General features: G+C 45.2%; 1 protein-coding gene across 1 annotated transcript; it reads left to right on the top strand.

Annotated features, from left to right (window-relative positions):
• The first annotated feature begins 7,824 nt into the window (after positions 1–7,824).
• On the top strand, positions 7,825–9,140 carry LOC142570992 (sulfotransferase ssu-1-like). Its single transcript, XM_075679287.1, has one exon. The coding sequence runs from the start codon at positions 8,132–8,134 to the stop codon at positions 9,005–9,007; it is 876 nt and encodes a 291-aa protein (XP_075535402.1). The 5' UTR covers positions 7,825–8,131; the 3' UTR covers positions 9,008–9,140.
• Positions 9,141–21,794: the final 12,654 nt, after the last annotated feature.

Here is a 21,794-nt window from a genome sequence, read left to right as displayed (position 1 = left end):
TGCTTGTAATTATACCAGGGCAGCGAGCTCAATCTTGCGCCGCTCGTAAAATACACTCCTAGCACTCCGTATATACCACTTGCATGCGTATTTTATTGCAAAACCCTCATTTAATCCACACACTTCGAACTTGGCCGGCATGTTTTTCAAGCTATGCCCGTTATTTTCTTAAAATGTTTAAGTGTTTAAATGAAATTTGTTGTTTAGTTCACCGAGGACACGAGGAAAACCAATTGCGAGCCCCTTATGACGCATAAAATAAGGGAGAAACGAGAGTTCAGTAATTATTTGCAACGTCTTAAATTAGGCCAGAAACATGAAAGTTTCGCACGTTAAACTTGACATTCTCCATATGTTCCTTGAATTTGAAGTTCGTACCTTGTATAGTTATGTAAGGACTGCGCAAGGTACTGCGCGTAGCGGCAATATGACACCTTGAAGTAATTGATTAAGAATTAAAAAAAGAACCGTGTTTGATCTACGCACATTTAACTGAGCACTGAGATTGCAAGCACAAACTTTTATTTCTTTCTTGGGGACTCTCGCGTCTTGTATTGCATTAGTGGTGGTGATTGTAGTGAGGTTAATGGGTGCTTAGGTTGCGCCATGGTTACATTCGAGAAAATGCGGGCGTTCTTGCGCCGCATGCCGCATCGCGGGGTCCTTGACTTCGATTCACGGAAGATAATGCACTCCGCCTATAGTCTTTTCTTTTTTCTTAGTACACTTTGCTTTCAGGTATCTTTATCTCTGCCAGCCTCTGGGGGCGTGACGTTCACTTGAGCTGTCCGTCTTGTCCGTAGCTCCTGTATGTATTGAAGTACGGTGCTGCAGGTTTCGCTGGCCGACAGAACACGGTCGCTTATTGACACGGCAGTGGTTCGCCGTCTTCGTCTAAGGTTTGTTCTTTTGTCATTCTCCGCGGTCCTTTAACTTCTGGGCGCTTTTTTCTTGGTTTGCGCGACCTAGGAAATATCCGAGAGTTTTAGATGAGTGTGCCCATCGTTGGGGGACGCAAAGCGTCTGGCGTACAAAAAAAGAAAAAAGAGCACGAAAGCCCGCAAAGGGCCTACAATGGAGATTGCGGCCTCCCCAACGCTTCAGGTATGCGCCCTAATATCTATATCTCTATTATGATTGCCCTTTTCTTTCAATTTGAAAGTATATTCTTTGTGCCGACCTCACTGGTTACATTTTATTGCGCGGCAGTTGTTAAGGAGCTCGGGACTCTGTCCGTTGGACTTATCCGCCCTGCCGTCGTGGTGTGTGAAACCAACTCCTCGCAATAACTTGGCCCTCGCCATGTGGCAAATAAAAAAGAAACCTGCTACCCCCTGTAACTGGTGGCTTATTTCTAACAATGTGGGAACGCGCTGTTGAGGACTAGAGGTGCTATAACCACTAAGGCATATCAAACAACATTCGCGCTTGTAAATTTGTGCGTCTTTTTTTTTTTGCGACCATGCAAACTCCGAGAGTGGTGGAAACTGTGCGGGTATTTCAGAGGCCACAGTAGGCACCACTGTAGCAGTCGACAACAATGTGTATTTATTAACGCGATAGCGTTAAGGGCCCCGGCCTGTCGCAGAAAATCCGGTGTCGGCGTCGGCAGGGTTGTCCATGAGCGAAAACTGCCGTATATATTTAGGTATATGTATATGGCATGCGTTGCTATATGACCTATGCGGTGTACGCGGGTTATATTGCCGCACCATTCTATCACACTAAAGTTGCTCATACCTTGTCTTACATTCTTGACAAGATTATTCTTCGGAATTTTGAGAAGCACAGCCAACAAACAAATGTCACGAAACAAAACACCGACAGTGCATTCCTTTTACGTTAAATCTTGTCACATTTAAATACTAATAATAGTAATATTTGGGGTTTGACGTGCCAGAACCACTTTCTGATTATGAGGCACGCCGTAGTGGAGGACTCCGGAAATTTTGACCACCTGGGGTTCTTTAACGTGCACCTAAATCTAAGCACACGGGTGTTTTCGCATTTCGCCCCCATCGAAATGCGGCCGCCGTGGCCGGGATTCGATCCCGCGACCTCGTGCTCAGCAGCCCAACACCATAGCCACTGAGCAACCACGGCGGGTGGCCATTTAAATACTAAGCGTACAAACAATAACAGTAACCTGAAAGTGATGCAATTTTTTTACGCGGCTGTGCACTACCTCCGGGATCGGCCTACCCAAGAGACCGCGTTTATACCAGAAAGGTCACCTTCGTGCATAGCGTTCGCCGCCAGCATATTCTGGTAAACATTATGGTTATGTAAGGTGCAATTGCAAGGAAGCGTAAGAAGCAGTCGGGGATTTTTGTAATTCTATCGCGTTCCACTCTTAAAGGCGAAGTTAGGCGTCCTCAAAGTTTTATTTATTTATTTATTTATTTATTTATTTATTTATTTATTTATTTATTTATCGCTGGCTATGCTTGGAGCATTCAGCGATAGGGAAATAACACAACAAAATACATCATCAGAACAAATAAGAACTTACAGAACTATCCACTACTAGCGAAAAATTGCATCATTACTCATATTTAGTACACGATATGTGCATACAATATGTTCACGGAAAAATTATCGGTTAGTAATTGAGACAGTGGTATCTGGAAGGCAACTCCAAAGTGCGATAGCTCTTAGCAAAGCTCAAGAAGTTAATAAGCCGTAATTACTACCGAGTATCCGTTTGATGCTGAGGCGCTTGTGAATGCGCCTGGACGTATGCAATGGTTTTCTAGTTGTTATCGGGATGGCATTGGGTTACGCACCCTCTAAAACAACGTCGGCGTAACTCCTCTCACAATAAACGCCCCCGTTAATGCGATTAGCATTGAAGCAAACTAGTGACACAGCTGAGTGCCACCGGCGAAACGCGTCATGCGTAAGGCTAACGGCGCATATAACCCAACGGCGCCGCCGCAAAGTCCGCGCCTGGGATGTGTGAACATGTATTCGCACAAGATTATGTGAACATATCTGACGCTGTTTCGATTACATGCAGAACTATAAAAAAGAAACCCGACAGAACTTTTTTTTTTTTGCCATCGAAGAGCGGCACTGCGACACATATCCAGGTGACGTCAGAGAAGTTACTTGAAGTGCAGCACATACCCAGGGACCAGTTGATGGAGAAACGGTTAGAGACGGAGCCCGACAGAAAGATAAACAGACAATCCACTAAATGTGCGTGAAGTTCCCCAAAAATGCTGATTGCATTAAAAGAAGCAATATCATTTATGACTGTGACTTGTGCAAAAAGCTAAAAAGTTGTCAAGAAAAGATGGCGCTAGTGGGCCTAGTCCAAGAGCAGATAAAGCAGTTAGCGACGCGATCCAATGCATTGGAGTAGTCAAGAAAAAAAGGAGTCACCTTGAAGGTTATACTCCAGTGCAAGTTAGTGGTAAATTCCCGGAACTGTCTACCAGATAATAAAGATGATCGGAACGCATGTTGATTAAAAAGAAGGAAGTAATTAGATTTGAGGTGGTCATAAATAATATATGCAATAATATGTTCCAGTGCAAGTTATATGGAGTGCAATAATATGTGCACTCAGAATAGCTTGTTCCACAGAATGACAAGCAGCAGCAGCAACACCAACAGCAACACACTTTTTCTTAGGTAATTTGGTTTATAATTGTAGCTCTTAAACGGTAACAAAGCAAAAACACAAAAATGCGGCTGAACACATCTGACGGTGACTGTCGATGGTAATGGCATTGAACTATACAGTGACACAACGTATTTCCACCGCCGAAACGAGTTATGTATGAGGCGTATACTGCAGCGAGATTCCTCTTCCGCGCTTCCTTGCGAGCACTCGGCGCCATCTAGCGCCGCCGCCGCGAAGCCTGCGCTTGGCCTCCAAAATGGATGGTGCACCCGTGCGTGCGAACGCTGAGAAACGCGTTATGCTGCAACTGGACTTCTCTCTCGCGCTTCTTTCTGGACACGCTGCGCCATCTAGAGGCACCGTCGAGAAGTCCGCGTGCGACCCCCGAGAGGAGAGGCGTGGCTCGCCGGTTCCTGCAGTCGCTGAGAATTGTTCCTCAGTGGCACACACTCAGTGACCCAAGTTGGCGAGAAGTTAATTGAAGAGCGGCACATACCCAATGCATTCATGGCGCAACTTGCTATTGCGTCAGGTTGCTGTCCTTGAAGAACCCTTGTGACGTGGGCTCTATTCCGTTCAGCATCGACTAAGGTATATTTTTCGTTACTGTACAGTGGTATGTTCCCATAGTTAGCCAAGTAATCGTCAAAGAGGTTAATTGAAGACTAGCACAGACTGAGTGGCACATAGCCAGTGCTCCAAGCGGCGTCAAAGTGTTTATTCGAGCAGCTACCGTCGTACAGCGGTGCCAACCAGTCCCGCATCTACAGTCACCCATGTCGGCATGAAAGAGATTTGTTGAAGAGCGGTACGTATGTACGCAATGGCGTATACTCAGTGACCGAAGTTGGTCCGGTGCTTGGTTTTGGACCCTGTTAGCTCGGCACAGAAGCCCGATGCGCTAGCCATTCTACCAGTAACTACTACTACTAAGTGACCCACGTAGGTGAGAAAACGGTTAGATTCATTGATTGCAAACATGCATAGATAAATAAATAGCCCTCTGAAAGGGCGTGAAGTACCTTCAGAATGCCAGCGCATTAAAACAGGAAACCAGCACCCGTTGTGTACGATTTTATTTTTAGCTTTCCTTTCCGCAACAATGCCTTCACGATGCTTGCGGGAAGGCATTGAACTTGCGAAGATGTCGGCGTGCGCTGTGAATGCCCGCTATTGTCACAGTAATCGAGTTCAGTGATCGAGAAATTGATGAAGTCCGCGATTTCTTTCTTTAAGACTGTTTTTACTGGACCGGGCATTCCTTCGTGGCGCGAGTTCTGTTTTAACAAATGCCCTACGTCAGACGATAGCATGCACGATCTCTTCTTGTCGGTGTTGCACGCAGCTGTCGGTGAGGAAATCGAAATCAGCCTGTCATGCCGTCATCGAAGAAGCCCACAGAAGAAGAAACGGGCAACAAAGACCTCGAAGAGATATGTTTCATACGTTATCATGTGTCTCGCAGATCAAAGTTCGAAGGATGCACAAAAGCACAATCCGCCTTAAGACAGCAGTCGTTCCCTCTGATGTGAACGCCATTATGCACAGTTTGCTTGGCAGATATTTCCAAGTGCTTCCGAGTATATCGAACAATATCCTCCAAAATAGTGTAATATGCAAGCATGCGTCGGACTTATTTCGCTTTGAAAAAGGCATGTCTATGACAATCTGTTCACACACGAAATCAAACATTCTGGACTTTTTTCTTTCTTTCTTGTTTTTCTGCCTGCTTTATCTCAACGATACCGGTGTGAATTGACCCGACCCAGCGGCAAGAATGGCATGAGGAGAATGTGGAATAAAAACAGAATTAGGAGGTAATTTGCGCGTGTATATTGTCACAAACAAAACGGGCATCAGTCAACAAATATAGTGAGAAGAGCTGCAGTTACTTGCATAAAGATGCAGAACCCGGCGTTAACTTATGTATTGGGTTTCGTTTCCCTCTAGCTTATGAATCTAGACCATATGAACGTTTCATCTCCAATTTATTGAAGGGCGACAAAATCACGCGTTAATGATATTGTAAAACAGAGGTGGGCATTCTGTGGTACGATAGCAGTTGTCTTCGCTGCACTGCATGTAGCTTCATGAACCTATTGAACCAGTCATGGTAGCGCCACTGATCTGTCACTTCGGCATACGACACATTCGCATCATTCTTGTTCGATAACCATCACTTCACTGCTATGGATACGCGAACAGCAGTCGCCCTCAGTGATTTTAATATTGTGTGATAATTTGCGTGCAGCGGTTCTGTAGGGCAAAAAGAAAGAAGCACTAATTAGACCTCTTTATACGTCATAGCTTTTTTTTATTTTTCATTTCCGCAAAACTGCAAATTTTGGTGATGTTTCCTACCACAGCTCCTCCGGAAAAGTATTATATAAGACCATCGAAACAGAGTTATGTCAGAATAATTGGATGAAGTGGTAAATGTAGTACGGCTGCTACCTTTCTCAGAAACCAAAACAAGCCACCGTGGTTGCTTAGTGGCTATGGTGTTGGGCTGCCAAGCACGAGGTGGCTGGATCAGATCCCGGCCATGGCGGCCGCATTAAGATGGGGGCGAAATGCGAATACACCCGTGTGCTTAGATTTAGGTGCACGTTAAGGGACCCCAGGCGGTCCAAATTTCCGGAGTCCCCCACTACGGTGTGCCTCATAATCAGGTCGTCGTTCTGGCACGCAAAACCCCATAATTCAATTAAATCAATACAAACTCCTAGTCAAACACATTTTATCTTAAAGTAAGTTGTTCTCGTAAACCGCTCTTATACGATTCTGAAAAGTACCTGCCTTACAATATTGCACGGGCACCTGCTCGCATCAGTATGTGTGGATAGAGAGTCCATTTCTCCGGTTCGTTCAGGTAAAAGCATCTTTCGTTTTACTGAAAACGCACAGGTACACAGGTTTAACGTGTCATGGCAGTTCCTCATCTTCCCTTTTCATCCGGAATTGCCGCGTCATCTGGTGGCATTTGAAATGTGCAAAACATTCATTTTGAATCTTCGGTTGCGATGCAGCACTGCGTCTCGCACAAATCATCGGTTTTCTCGAGAACGAGTGGCAAAATAAATATTGCACGCTTGACGTGTGGTATCGCCCGCATATATTGCTTAAAGTTGCAACAAAATATTTAGCTTATCAGTTTTGGTTTAACTTTGTTCAAAGCTATCGCCCACGGGAATGGACACAGGGCCTGGAGAGACTGTGAATTGTGCAATAGTGTATTCAACTTGCAGTAGAGTGGATACCACGATTATGTGGCTGTACACCGCTGACATGTCGCACTAGTCACACGCGTTTATTTTTATTTTTTAACACTTCAAGCTCGTTCTCATCAAACGCGTATGCAGAGGCAAAGTTTAAAAATTAGCGCATTTCATGAAAAACTTCACTGCATGCGCATTCATGAAGCTCCCAATACTTCTAATCACATGCAGGGTGTTTTCTAGCTGCACAAAAAAAATTTGAAAAAATTGCACGTGGCTGCTAGCACAGTTCTAACCCTTTGATTTAAATTACTCGGTGAGGCGGCGATCACTCCTACGAGGAATCAGAAATGGTTTGTAGAACAATAAGCGTAATCATACTAATTACCGTTTCAATTAATTACCTTACGGCACATATTAGCAATCAACGAATTGTACCAAATGGGTATGCAAGGCATATCGACTTAGAATGAATTCTGAGGATGGCTCAGGTTTCGGAATATTCGCCGTCAAACTTGCGGTAAAAATGCAATGTTGTGTGGGTTGACGCTGGCATGGCTGGGCTCGGTCTTCCGGGTCACCAATTTGTGGGAGCCGGCGCAAAGCGGCAGGCGCCTTATAACCACGGTCTATTTAGACTGGCCAGCCATGGTGCAGCAGGATCTCGGGAGCGGTCGACATCGCGGCCGCTCAGGTCGAGGGCGCTAACGAGCTCTATCCTCGTGCTACCTGCGCGTGGGCCCATCTTCTTCTTCGCCTATACTTTTGAGGCCGCAGTCGCGCCGCTTCAGTTCTTCCACTTTTCTGAGAAAACGCTTGCTTTAGGCATCGAAGCACAAAAATAACTGGAACGCCAATGCACATCGTCGGCCACTTTGTTGAAATATAATAGCTCAAAACTGGCGCAGTCGTGATAGTTTGTTCTAAGTCGATGTGACGCGTACTCACAAGTTACAGTTGGTAGATTGAAATATGTACCGTAACGTAAATAATTAAGACGTTCATTAGCGTACTTATGTTAATTATTCAAGTAGGTGTTTTGATTTCTCGTAGTAGTAATAATTTAGATCAAGGGTAAGAATTGTGCTATCTGCCATAGGCATTATATATATTTTTTTTTACTTCGCTGCAGCTAAAATACACACTTTGTATTCGATAGCACTTTCTTACATTATGCGATCATGTGCTTTCCCTGCAGGCGGGCAAGCCCGGACCTCCGTACAAGAATGCCTACAGAGATTTCGAAGGTCTGTACCTCAGCTATAGTTTCACGGATCGAAACATGCGCTCTACTCTGTCCTACAAACCGCTCGACGGGGACGTCTTTGTCGTGAGCTACCCAAAATGCGGAACAACATGGATGCAATTCATTGTGTACGGCATATTCCGCGACGGTGTGCCCCCTGCGAACATCACGGAGTTCATGAACATGACTCCGTTCTTGGAGCTTGTAGGAGCCGAGAGCGCACAGGCTATGCCACGACCAAATGCCATCAAGACTCACCTGCCGTTCAACAAGCAGCCTTATTCATCCAAGGCCAAGTACGTCTACATCACCCGCAACCCTTACGACTGCTGCGTGTCGTTCTACTACCACACGAGGAACATGCCGATGTACCGCTTCGATGACGGCACTTTCGACCAGTTCTTCGACATGTTCGTCGAAGGAAAAGTGGACTTCGGCGACTACTTCGACCACCTCTTGTCCTGGTACGAGCATCGAGGGGACAGCAACGTGCTTTTCGTCACTTACGAAGACCTCAAGAAGGACACTCGCGGCTGGGTGCTCAAGATCGCCGACTTCCTGGGTAAGGAGTACGGAGACAAGTTGAGGCAGAGCCCAGATATCTTCGAGAGGATCATAGCTACGACTAGCGTCGACTCCATGAAGAAAATGAACGCGGAGATGAACGACTGGAGCAAGAACTTGGCCAGCGTTCCTCTGGAGACGCTGCCTGAAGGTGTGAAGTCTTTTATGCAAGCCATGGGGAATATGCTGGAGAAGCCATTCAAGGGAGAGTTCGTGAGGAAAGGCATCGTGGGGGACTGGCGGAACCACTTCTCGCCGGAGCAGGTCTCCAGGATGAAAGAACGAATCGCACTCAAGACCGCCGACAGTGATGTCATGGAGCTGTGGAAAGACGCAGGCCTGCCCTAAATATGAGTGCAAGTTGGCGATTTTGCCTTCTGGGGGGGGAAACCTCTGCAGCACGACGAGATTAGTCATCTATGCCTTCTTTCCTCGATAGTGCATGCAGTAGCTGGCTATTAAAGAAACGTAATCTTCTGCACTTGTGAATTGTTAATCTAAGATATAAGGTTACTGGCACAAAGCGAAGCAGTTTTGTGGACTTTGTGCCCACATTCCACGTACTATATCACGGTTGCTTATGTTGTCAGCGATATAGTAAGCAAGAGAGCAAATTATTCCTATGGTGACGGATGGGAGTATTTGCAACCACAGCGAAGCAAGTACAGTCAACACAATTGCGGCTTCGTCAGATTTTATGATTGACATCTTTTTGGGAACCAAATTGGAAAAACACGGCTAACTTCGTTCTGTTAAGCTCGTTTTACTGTGTTTATACGTATGCACACGTGCATACGCAAAGTTCATCGCCGCGTGGTCGCATATTCTTTTAACGTCCTTGAAGAAATAAGGCTATTCGCTTAAGAGGACGGAATTTGTTGCAAAAGAGAAAGCACTTGTAAGTAGCGCTATATGATTTGCCTAAAAGCACTTTTTGTTGGGCTAGTTGGTAGCTGTTCATTATAAAATATGAAGACGCCAAATAAACCCAAGAACGGAACAGGGCGCCCTGTCCCGTTCTCTTCTCTTGTGTGTGTCGGTTTATTTGGCGTCTTCATATTTTATAATGATTTGCCTATGCTCATTGTCCCGGATGTTTCGTTCCGCAGACCAATTGACTCGATTTTCTGCCAACTTGTGCTCTCACCTTATTTTTTTTTCCTGAATAAGGTCACTGTATTTTCTATTTTATTAATTCCTTATTTTTATTTTTATCATTGTTAATCTGGTACAAAGGATGCATAGCTGCCTGAAAAGTATGCCGTTCCAACGACACGAACATGCGCCATTATAGCGCCTGTTGCTGAAGCAGTTAAGGAGACTTTATGTCGTAACAAGCTATGAAAGGGCTGATAGCCTTGTTGTTATCCACAAAAGGAAAATGTTACTTATAGCCATAATGGGATATTGGCCAAGAAATGGATGGATTATTCCAAAGACAATCGTAAATAAATTTTCAGGACTGATATAGGGTAAAATACGTGAAGATGCGAAAATAAATGTTAAACTTATGTGAATAACACTAGGAATGAATAATCATTACTTGAAAAGTGCTAAATAAGAAAAGAAATACAAATATATCTAGGTGATCGGTCCGCTGGACTAAGTAAGGTGGAATTCCTGTGCGGCGGAGCGAACATCCCTGTGGCTTGCTTAATCCAAAGGTCGAGGCCCCAAAAGAAGGAATAACATCATCTGTCAAGGCCAGAGCAAGTCTTTGAAAAGACTGCTCCAATATCTTTTTTTTTTTTTTTTGCAACAGCGAGGCGGCGACAAGATGGAAATATTGTTTCTTACTCAGTATACAAAGAGCAAACAGGGAGTTCACGAAACCTGACCTGTGTATGATGAAAGTATAAAGGATAGCCTTGACGAGACCCCGAATTTTATTCCTCGCCAGTCTTTAATGGTCACGTCCAACGCACCCAGTATATGCAATGGTAAGTTTGCAATGACAGCCGAGCGCTGCTGCCTACAAAATGAAAAACATATTTTGGTTCAGGATTGCGTTCACTTAGGCTAGTTACGCAGCGCGAAGGCGGAACAAAGGGGGAAAGAAATGCAAAGAAAAGGAGGCGCCCAAATTCACTGCTTTCTTTACAGCCTCTTTGCCCTGCAATCGCGCTGTCTGCGATTGATACTTCGATTCGTTATCTAAAAAGAAACAAAAATGTTAAACCTGCCAAAAAGCGGCACCGGGCCCCTTGCTTTTACATCTATCGAGAGGTACGAGAAAGCACTCGTTGTTTTGTGTGCGGCGTTATAGCTTATGTGGTGTTGCGCAGTTTGCGGTGTTGCTCATTGCTTGCAGAAAAAATCCCCTTCAGAATCTCCAAAACACAAGCCCTTGCGCGATGGTGCAAAGGTCGTGTCACTTTCGAGGCGGCGTGTGACCGTTTCTTGAGCAGGAACAGAGCTACACAGCCGAACCATGCCGGGAGACAGCGACAGGTAACGGCGCTGACATTTCATCATCCTTGTCCGTCCGCTTTCTCACGTCCCATATCTGTTCTTTCGCGCTATTTCTGCTCAAGCCATGAACCAACGAGCGGATATGCGCGCGCTTAATTCTGTGATCCCTTGTTGCGTTCTAGTTAACGAAGAGGGCGAAGATGCGCGCGGCAGCTCACTGGTTAGCGTGGCCAGCTCCTAACCACCCAGTGACGGTATAGCTCCATCCGTGGTGGTGAGTGAGTAGCTTTCCGGGACATGAGGTGAGGCACAATAGGGTATCACGGAAAGCACGAACACAGAAAATCCAGTATCAAGGTTTGAACTGTTGTCTGTGTATGAAAACACCGTAGAAATACGAAGCACACAGGGTGCGCTTAAGTATATATATATCTATATCTATATCTATATATATATATATATATATATAATTGTTATAATTCTTATTAATTAGGTTATTTACTGCTGCATCAATAGCAACCATCACTGATAAACTTCAGAGGGATCTGCGTCGCATAGAAGAACAGTGCGACACGTGGTTCACGTCCCTCAAATCAACGGAAACTCTGCTCATTTCCTTCCACCGTGGGTCCGCGTGTTCCACACCACGTTACACCATTTACGGTTCCCGAATATATATCTCTTTTCACCCTCATATAAATTGCTGGCCGCCTGCCTATCTCATGCACTAGCATGGTCATTACATAAAATTAACATTATCAATGATGCTAACCGCGTCCTTGCTTATATACGTCATATACTTGTGTCACGCCCTGTCCCCAGAAAAAAAAAATGCTGGCTTATCAAACGCTCGTCCGGCCGAAGTTCGAGTATGTGCATTTGCGCCGATTTGTGGTCCCCACCAGTATAACCTTTCGAACGAATTGGAATCAGTGCAAAATCGCGTTTCGATGTAATTTCTTCCAGTTACTACATGTGAACAAGCGTCGGGGCACTAAAATTCCGGGCCAAGCTTCCCTGTCCTGAACGCCGCCGCGAAATCTTCACACTTGCCATTTTTCTCAACTTTTTATCAATCGTCCATTAATCACTCCGTAATCACCCTCGCTCACCTACCATCGCTTCGTATAAGTCGCCAAAAGCCCATCTTCCACATGCCCGTACTTCTGCGCATGTATAGTATCATTTTTTTTTTTTCTATCAGACGGCAAAAAAATTGGAAAAACTTGGCAGCCCATGCTGTGAACATCACCGCACCTGATACATTTAAAGCGGTTCTGGCGGACACATTAATCACATAGCTTATGCATCGCTCGTTTTTTTTTTTCTTTTCCAGGTTGTAACTCTATTTTGATATCATTATATCTATATGAAAGAACTTTATGTCAAGTGAACTGACTTCCTTTAGTATGTACTATACAACTTGTACTTCTCGTATATTTTCGCCGATACCGCCTACACTTGCCGTGTCAAATTCTCGCTTATTTACGTACATTACTTCTGTCGCGCTAATTCTTAAACGTGTCCATGTTTATGTTTTTCTTTTCTATATTCTTCTTGCATTTGCTGCGTATTTGCATTCATTGTTATTCACACCTATTCTTGCATTTCCTGTAGTTCCCATTTCATCCCCATTGTTGATTTGTTTCTGCGTATACGCTTGACCATTCTTCATGCAAAACCGAAGAATAGTGGTAATTGAGGTACTTAAATTACTAAATTATTTAGGTATTAATTAATTATCATTTAACCAATTATATGTTAATTAATTAGGTTTTATTACTTTCAAAATAACAAGAAAACGTAGGTGAATTGAGCCGCGGCTCGTACCCCGACACTCAAAGCGCGCTTCCGGAGCCCCTGTAGAAGGATGCATTTCGAGAAGGGGAAAGAGGTTCCCCCACAATGCGCGTCCGGTACACCAGAGCCGGGAACGCGCGCGACCCCGTCAATGACGTCATATCGTGCCTGTCAACGTGCGTCGCAGTCTGAGTGCACAAAACTGGCACAAACAACGGGCCCGTGCCATGTGACACGTCCTCGCACCGCGAGAGTGCCGTCGTCAGTCGTTCTTGGCAAGCCCGCGACAGCTGTCGTTGCGAAAAGATGAACGAGGCAACCTTCTTCGGTATGGTCGGCAGCTCTCTGGGGCTGAGCGTGCTTCCTTTTTTTTTTTTTTTACCTGCGGAAAGTGGCACGAGTATTCCAGCTGCAGTCGACGCCGCATACTGTCTCACTAGGTGTTTTAAGAGCACGGCGCTGTGGGCTTGTTGGCTGTTCAACTTGAAACGAGCGATGTGTAGCACGGACAAGCACAAGAAGCGCTGCTTGTGTGTATTCTTGATGTGCGTTCTCGTGTTCCATCACACTGGGCCTGCATGGATGGTCGCGGAACAGCAACGAGAACGCGTCCTTTTCGCCCATAATTCCTGCTGTGCTTAAATGCGATTGTTTTGTTTGAGAAAGTAGGTGGAACGCCAATGCATTTCGCCGCAAAGTTAGGAAATTGATGTCTCGAAACTGGTGTCACCCTGAGAATTCGTTCCAAGTGGATCCGCCTCGCGAACTCCACGGCTAGATTTTGTAAATCGCAACATGGGATAGAAGTTGATTACTTGCAAAATTCAATTTTGGAATGTTTGTTAATTAGTCGATTATGCATTTCAGATTTTTGGTGCAACTACCCGCCATGGTGGAATAGTGGCCTTGACGTCGCTGCTAAAAACTCAGTCATGGCGACCGCATTTCGATAGAGGCAAAATGCAAAAACGCCCGTGGGGGTATACCGCGCACTGGCTGCAGGTTCAAGGACCCCGGGCGGTCTGAATGAGTCCCCCACTACGGATTGCATGCCTAATAATCATATCGTGCTTTTGGCACATAAAACCCCAGAATTTATTGTTTTATTTTATTTCCGTATGAGAAGAGAGCCGGCACACGGCACACTGGCAGGGGCACAGGTGGCTATACGTAGACGCCGACTCGATGTATGTGTGCTATCGTGTGCTGAGCTAACACCTCAGAACCATTCTAGGAGATGGTGGCTGGCTGCGCCGTGTAGCGGACGGTGACGTAGTTCCCGTGAAACAGAAGTTTGTGGGAGACCTCGAGAAAAATTGGCTCCTGCGGTAGAAAGCCCCGTGTGTGTGCGGTGCTCACCACAACGTAAAAGGCGACAAGCTGAAGTGCACGCGCTGGGACGGACTGTTGCAGCACAAAAAAAAAAAAAAAAGACGACGTCGTCGAAAGCCGAACCCGCCGCTTTGACGCGTTCGCCGCTGAGAGGCACAGATAAGGACAATCCAAATGGGTCGCGAAGCTTCCGGCGACAAGCGGTCCATTGCCAATTGTCACCAACATCACCAAGGGTGGCTATACGCAATCTAGTAACGTTGGTTACGTGAGCAGCGATTGATGCGCGACTATGTGAGGAGGAAACAAACACCGGGAAAGAAAAACTGTTTACTTATGTAAAACGATGCAACTTTTGTTTTCTTCCAAAGAAAATAAAAGTTTTAGTCAGTGTTACGTACGTGTGCCAACTTTTTTTTTTTACTTTATCAGTAACAATAAATGTATCTTTATCAGCACCCCCTAAGGGAGGGCAGGGCGTTCACGCTGCTATCAGTTGCAATACAATGCAGCTCCTGAAGTGTGTAGAAAGGCATGCTCGTGAAATTTACCTGCTACTACATGCCCCTCTAACACGTTGCGCTCTTTTGATTGTCAACGTTTGTCTGTATTCTGGTGGCTCGGTATTCCCGATATGTAATAATAATAATATTTGGGGTTTTACGTGCCAAAACCACTTTCTGATTATGAGGCACGCCGTAGTGGAGGACTCCGGAAATTTTGACCACCTGGGGTTCTTTAACGTGCACCTAAATCTAAGCACACGGGTGTTTTCGCATTTCGCCCCAATCGAAATGCGGCCGCCGTGGCCGGGATTCGATCCCGCGACTTCGTGCTCAGCAGCCCAACACCATAGCCACTGAGCAACCACGGCGGGTTCCCGATATGTGCTTCACCGTTTTTCAACGTGTTCAGAGAAAATTAGTGAGTTGCGAACGCAAAGTAATTGTCCATTTTAACTGCTTTTCTTCGGCTGCACTGGCCGACGCGTTTGGCAAGGTTGTTCCAAACAGGTGTATGGACGCGAAGCTTTCGGACAAAAAGTGGTTCAGAGAAAATTGTCACCGACATCAGCGAGGGTCGTTATGCGAGCAGTAACTGAAGCGCGACTATGTGAGGAGGGAACATTGGGAAAGAAAAGAAGCGTTCTTCAATTAAAACGATACAGAGTATTGATTGATTCGACGAAGATAAAATTCCTAATCAATTTTATATATGCATGGCTAGGAAAAAAAGGACGTCTCTATTAGGGGCATGAGCATCGATTGATACTCTTGTTTCTTGCGCGGAACTTTCAGTTCACCTCTTGAGACGACGGGGAACGAAATCAAAAATAAATAAGAGAAAAAAATTGGAAAAAAATAGTAGAGTACAAAATTCATCGGTTTGATTATATATGTGATATCAGAGCATAAGTTTAGTTACAAGTTGAGTTACTGGAGTGCCTGGAATAATCAGAAATTATTAGCCATCACTGATTACCTAACACCAAAGCACAGAATCGTAGACTATAGAGACCCGCCACGTGAGCACGACTTTGGCAAAATTCCTGGAAACCCGGATGCATAAAGCGGAAGTAATGACGTCACACACAAGAAAGTGGCATAATATCTAACCGCCTAATTAATGAAAAACAGTTGCCTGACATAGACAACATCTTTCTGGCGCGCGCTGGTTACATGCTCCGACGTCAGCACCGGAGAGGGCGCGTAAGGTGCTTGCTCTTCGTGCGCCGCCCGCTAGGGGGCTACGCCCCACCAGGTGTCGCGCGCTGCGCTTCCTCCTCGCCTGCATATCATGCCAGGGGAAAGAAGTTCACTCGCTTAAGCTAAATAACACCAACGCCGAGGTGCGAGTGCCACTAAGAGACACCTGAGCCAAATATTTAGGTCGCCTATCATTTTATTTTACTTTATCATTATCAATAAATACTCCTTTTCAGCGCCCATTATAAGACGCCGATATCACTTAATTGTCATGCAATGCCGCTACATCTACAGTGCAGCTCTTGAATTCTACAGAAAGGCGCGCTCGTAAACTTCACCTTTTGCAATACGCCCCCGCATAGGTTGGGTTGTTTTGCTTGTCGATGCTTGTCTGAATTTGGTGGCGCGGGCACTTTCATCGTTTCTTAACCTGTTCAGTCGAAAGTAGTTAGTTGCGACCGCGAGATAATTGTTTGGTTCAGCTGTTTTCTTGCGACTACACTTGCCGACGGGCTTGGCATCCGATAATGGGACCATCACTGTACACCTAAAGCTTTCGACGCGTCCTCCAAAAAAAAAAAAAAAAAAGCATGTTCTGTGCAGGGGTGTGGTCTGTACATCAGTACGACAGAGCTGTTGTTGCATCGCTTTCCGCACTGGAAGCTCGACATGCCCACCAAGTGTAATGGCGGAACATTTGACAGTACAGCTCTAATGGCAGTCCACCAAAACAAATTTCGCGCGTTTAGAACACAATGACGTCCCTTTTCTTTTTTAACGGATATGGCGTCGCATTATTTTTTTCTTCCGCCGAAAGCGTTCCCTCGTCACGCAGATGACGCTAAGCCCTATGAACCGCCGATAAACTGCCAGTTTAAAACGTGTGGGCTTCTATGGAAGCTTCGCTACCAGTTACATTTACCTTGCGTTTGGCGTCTGACGGTGCGACAACGCCTGGACGCCGAAAGCTTTTTTTGGCCTGCAAAGAAACGACGTTCTGTGCATGAGTGCGATTTCAACACCCATGCGGCTGACGTTTTGCTTCATCGCTTTCCAGGTTAAAAGCTGTAAACGCCCATCGATTCGAACTGCGCGGCAATTGGAAGTACAGCTCTGATGGCAGGTCAACAAGACAAGTTTCGCGCCTTTGACAACAAAAATGACGTCCCTCCTGGTTTTGACGGATATGGCGACAGGTTAATTTTCGTTCCGCCAAAGGTTTTTACTCGTCACACAGATGGCGCTAAGCGTCATGAGCCTTTACTAAAGTCAATGGGCTTTGTGAGTCACCCTATCACCGTCATCGCAGCAGTCATCGACGGACTGCCATGTTTTGAACCTATAAGCTTCTATAGAAGCTTCTACTTTGTTGTAGCGCAATCTACAACAAAGTAGTTCGACATCGCGAGATGTAGATGACATAGAGGTAATGAATGAAACCTCAACTAGGCTAGCTGCAGAAGCAGCACTTGAAGTGAGAGGCAATGCACCAAGGCAACCAGTAGATAAGCTCTCCCAAGCAACGAAGGACCTAATAAAGAAACGACAAAGAATGAAACAGTCCAACTCGAGAGATCAGATAGAATTCGCGGAATTGTCAAAACTGATCAACAAGGAGAAAATAAAGGATATTCTAAATTATAACGCAAGGAAGACTGATGAAGTAGCAATAAATGGACGCAGCATGAAATCAGTGACAATAAAACTTGGCATAGGGCAAGCCAAGATGTATGCACTGAAAGATAAGCAGGGCAATATCATCAGCGATTTCGAAGATATAGCAAAAGCCGCGGAAGAATTCTATACTAACCTGTACAATGCCCAGAGCAGCCAGGACACCTTTTTTGTAAGTAGTAATGAACCGGTTACAGAGGCTCCTTCTATAACTTGCGATTAAGTTAGAAGCGCCTAAGAAGACATGAAAAGAGGAAAGGCGGCAGTTGAAGATGGAATAACAGTTGATTTAATCAAAAATAGACGAGACATCACGCTTGAAAAGGTTGCGACCCTTTAACGAAATGTCTCACGACTTCAAGGGTACCAGAGAACTGGAAGAATGCCAACATTTTACTAATCCTCAATCATGGAGACGTTAAAGAATTGAAAAATTATAGGCACATTACCTTACTTCCAGTATTGTATTAGATATGCACGAAGATAGTTTCTAATAGAATAAGGGCAACAGTGGACTTCAGTCAACCAAGGGAACAGGCTGGCTTCAGGAAGGGATACATTACAATGTGTCATAACCATGTAATCAATCCGGTCATCAAGAAATCTGCAGATTACAATCAACCTCTCTACATGGCTTTCATAGATAACGAAAAGGCATTTGATTCAATAGATAATAATAATATTTGGGGTTTTACCTGCCAAAACCACTTTCTGATTATGAGGCACGCCGTAGTGGAGGACTCCGGAAATTTTGACCACCTGGGGTTCTTTAACGTGCACCTAAATCTAAGCACACGGGTGTTTTCGCATTTCGCCCCCATCGAAATGCGGCCGCCGTGGCCGGGATTCGATCCCGCGACCTCGTGCTCAGCAGCCCAACACCATAGCCACTGAGCAACCACGGCGGGTGATTCAATAGAGATACCAGCAGTCATAGAGGCACTACGTAATCAAGGAGTAGAGGAGGCTTACGTAAATATCTTGGAAAAATATCTACAAAGATTCCAAAGCTACCCTAATTCTCCACAAGAAAAGTAGGAAAGTACCTATAAAGAAGGGGTCAGACAGGGAGACACAATCTCTCCAATGCTATTCACTGCATGCTTGGAAGAAGTATTCAAGCTATTAAATTGGGACACCTTAGGGGTAAGGATCAACGGCGAGTATCTCAGCAACCTTCGGTTTGCAGATGACATTGTCCTATTCAGCAACACTGGGGACGAGTTACAACAAATGATTGAGGACCTTAACAGAGAGAGTGTAAGAGTGTGATTGAAGATTAATATTCCGAAAACAAATATAATTATCAATATCCTGGTAAGGGAACAAGAGTTCGGGATCGCGAGTCAGCCTCTAGAGTATGCAAAGGAATTCGTTTACCTAGGACAATTACTCACAGGGGACCCTGATCATGAGAAGGAAATTCACAGTATAAAATTGGATTGGAGCGCATATGACAGAAATACTCAGATCCTTACGAAAGCTTATCATTATCACTAAAAGGAAAGGAGTACAATCAATGCATGTTACCGGTACTAACATGGGGGCAGAAACTTAGAGACTGACAAAGAAGCTCGAGAACAACTTAAGCACCGCACAAAAAGCAATGGAACGAAGAATGATTGGCGTAACGTTAAGAGACAGGAAGAGAGCGCTGTGGATCAGAGAGCAAAAAGAGATAGCCAATATTCGAACCAACATTGAGAGAAAGAAATGGAGCTGGGCAGGTCATGTAATGCGTAGGTTAGATAAGTGGTAGACCGTTAGGGGTACAGAATGGGTGCCAAGAGGAGGGAAACGCAGTCGAGGACGGCAAAAGTCTAGGTGGGGCGGTGAAATTGAGAAATTCGCAGGCGCAAGTTAGAATCGGTTGGCGCAGCACGGGTAATTGGAGATCGGAGGGAGGGGCCGTCGTCCTGCAGTGGACTTAGAATAGGTTGTTGTTGTTGTTGTTGTTGTTGTTGCTGCTGCTGCTGCTGCTGCTGCTGCTGTTGTTGTTGTTGTTGTTGTTGTTGTTGATGATGATGATGATGATGATGATGATGATGATGATGATGATGATGATGATGATGATGATGATGATGATGATGATGATGATGATGATGATGATGATGATCGGAAGGGACACAAAAAGGCACATTTGACAAGCAGACAGCGCTAAACTTCAACACCACTGGGCACCTTTGGAACCTGGGGCAAGTAAGCCACTCTTACCACTTCATTCCGCGTGTAATACTGAACTTGTGAAGAGAGGAATCGCGAAGATGGGCTTAGTGAAGCGCTGAAGAAGTCATGCCAGCACCTAATGCGCGATAACTTCGGATGAAAAGTATTACGTTTGAGTGGTGCTGGATAGCCTAGCCGTGTCAGTCGCAGGATTGTTTAAGACTGCAGCACAGAGGTTCCGAGCAGGTGGATGGTACAACAACCACCGCAAATAAAAGAAATTTCGCTGTCATCCTTTACACGCACGGTTTCTCCCACAGTTCCAGAAAAGAAATTGCGGATAGGTTTGACATAAACGCTGTTTTTTTTTTTTCGGAACCTAATGAAATGCTAAACCTGGTGCAGCAACACAAGGACAGAAAGAATCACCGGTACTGCATGCGAAAAGAAGCATAAAACAAATAAGTTGATTGTATCATTGTATCGCGCGTGTTGTGTCGTATTCTTCTCTCGTGAGGAAAATCCTACATCGGTCGAACTGGTATACATGTATAAATGATAGGCTACGAGAGCACAGTGACAAAGCAAAGAATGTGGCTGCCGACGGTTTTCTTGACCCCATTGACAAAGGGGCAACTGCCAGCCAAGATTTCAACATATCAACATTTGATGACGCATGCCTTAGTAAGCCATCAAATTTTTTTGTCTGCAGGAGAACTCGATTATATTTGTTCGCGGTGAACGTATACCTGTCTGACAACGAGTGCGGCTAAAAAAATGTCTGCATGTGCGCGGGTTCCCCTTTTTTGTTCATGTTCACTGAGCTATGTGCACGTCTTATGTCGCCTTGAGGATATAAAGTAGCAAGGAGAACTGGAAATAAATACGTTGTCGAATGTTAGCGCGGTGTGTTTGTCGAATGTGCCTTTCTGTGTCCCTGTCGTTCGGCTTGCTCTACAACAAAGTAGAAGATGCCATATGCCAACAGGACCACGTAGCTACCCTCATCGATTTCTGTGGAAGCGTCACTACCAGGTATATTTATCTTGGCACAGACGCCTAGAGTTACTGCATGGGCTCCTTTTAGGGCTCTCTATATAGAGAGAGGCGATCCGGTAACTCTACAGGCGCCGTTCATGACGACGGTGGGCGCATCTGCATGGGGGCCGCCCACCTGATGATACCTGATTAGCTCGAGCAGGTTGGGTGACTATCTGTCGCCTCCCCGGTTCGAAAGTGATGAGAATCGCCACCAAGAGCACAACTGCGAGCACTATTTGACCTGGCTCTCCGCCCATGGAAAGTAAACATCTATGCAGAAAGAATGACATCTTAGGTGAGTCATATCAGAAGAAGCCAACAAACATTGACGCCAATGTAAACATAGGGGAAATTACTTGTGCTTAATAAATGAAATAAAGAAACGATAAATTAATGGAAATTAAAGTGGATGAAAAAGCAACTTGCCGCAGGTGGGTTCCCCACCTGCGGCAAGTTGCTTTTTCATTTTCAGCCCATCTTCAGCCTTCTCTCGCTCTATACAGTGTATCTGTGCGATATTTCAGCACGCTACCTCAATGCATCCATCTATAATAGCAACAGTTTGAAATCATTGCAAGTTCCAGCCGGAACTTTCGCGTGCAATGGCCTCCGGAGGACATGTCACACTGAACGGGCATTGACGCGGTCGTGTGAAACTCACGTGAACCGCTCAACTGCAGGCGCCATAAACAAAAACACCCGTAACAGCTTTCCCACGTTATAGGTCTTTTACGCGCGTTGTGGTGAACTGAACTACTTCAGCGTTAGTATGATGATATAATATGAATTTATTTTCCAGGTTCAACTGGAGGGTTTTCTGGCAAGAAATTGCATGAGCAGCTTGACTACGTTCGACGGTTTAGAGACTATATAGAGTCTATCCTCGTGTTTATCAGATGCTTCACACGTCATGCTTAGACTATGCGTTACATACGATATATATACTATATACACAACCTTAAGTTAGGTTCTTAGTATGCATAGTGTGGGGGGAGTTCGCGTTA

This window comes from Dermacentor variabilis, chromosome 2 (assembly GCF_050947875.1).
Source record: "Dermacentor variabilis isolate Ectoservices chromosome 2, ASM5094787v1, whole genome shotgun sequence".
NCBI lineage: Eukaryota > Metazoa > Arthropoda > Arachnida > Ixodida > Ixodidae > Dermacentor > Dermacentor variabilis.
Note: the sequence above shows the minus strand (reverse complement) of the source record. Positions and strands in the feature narration are given on the sequence as shown.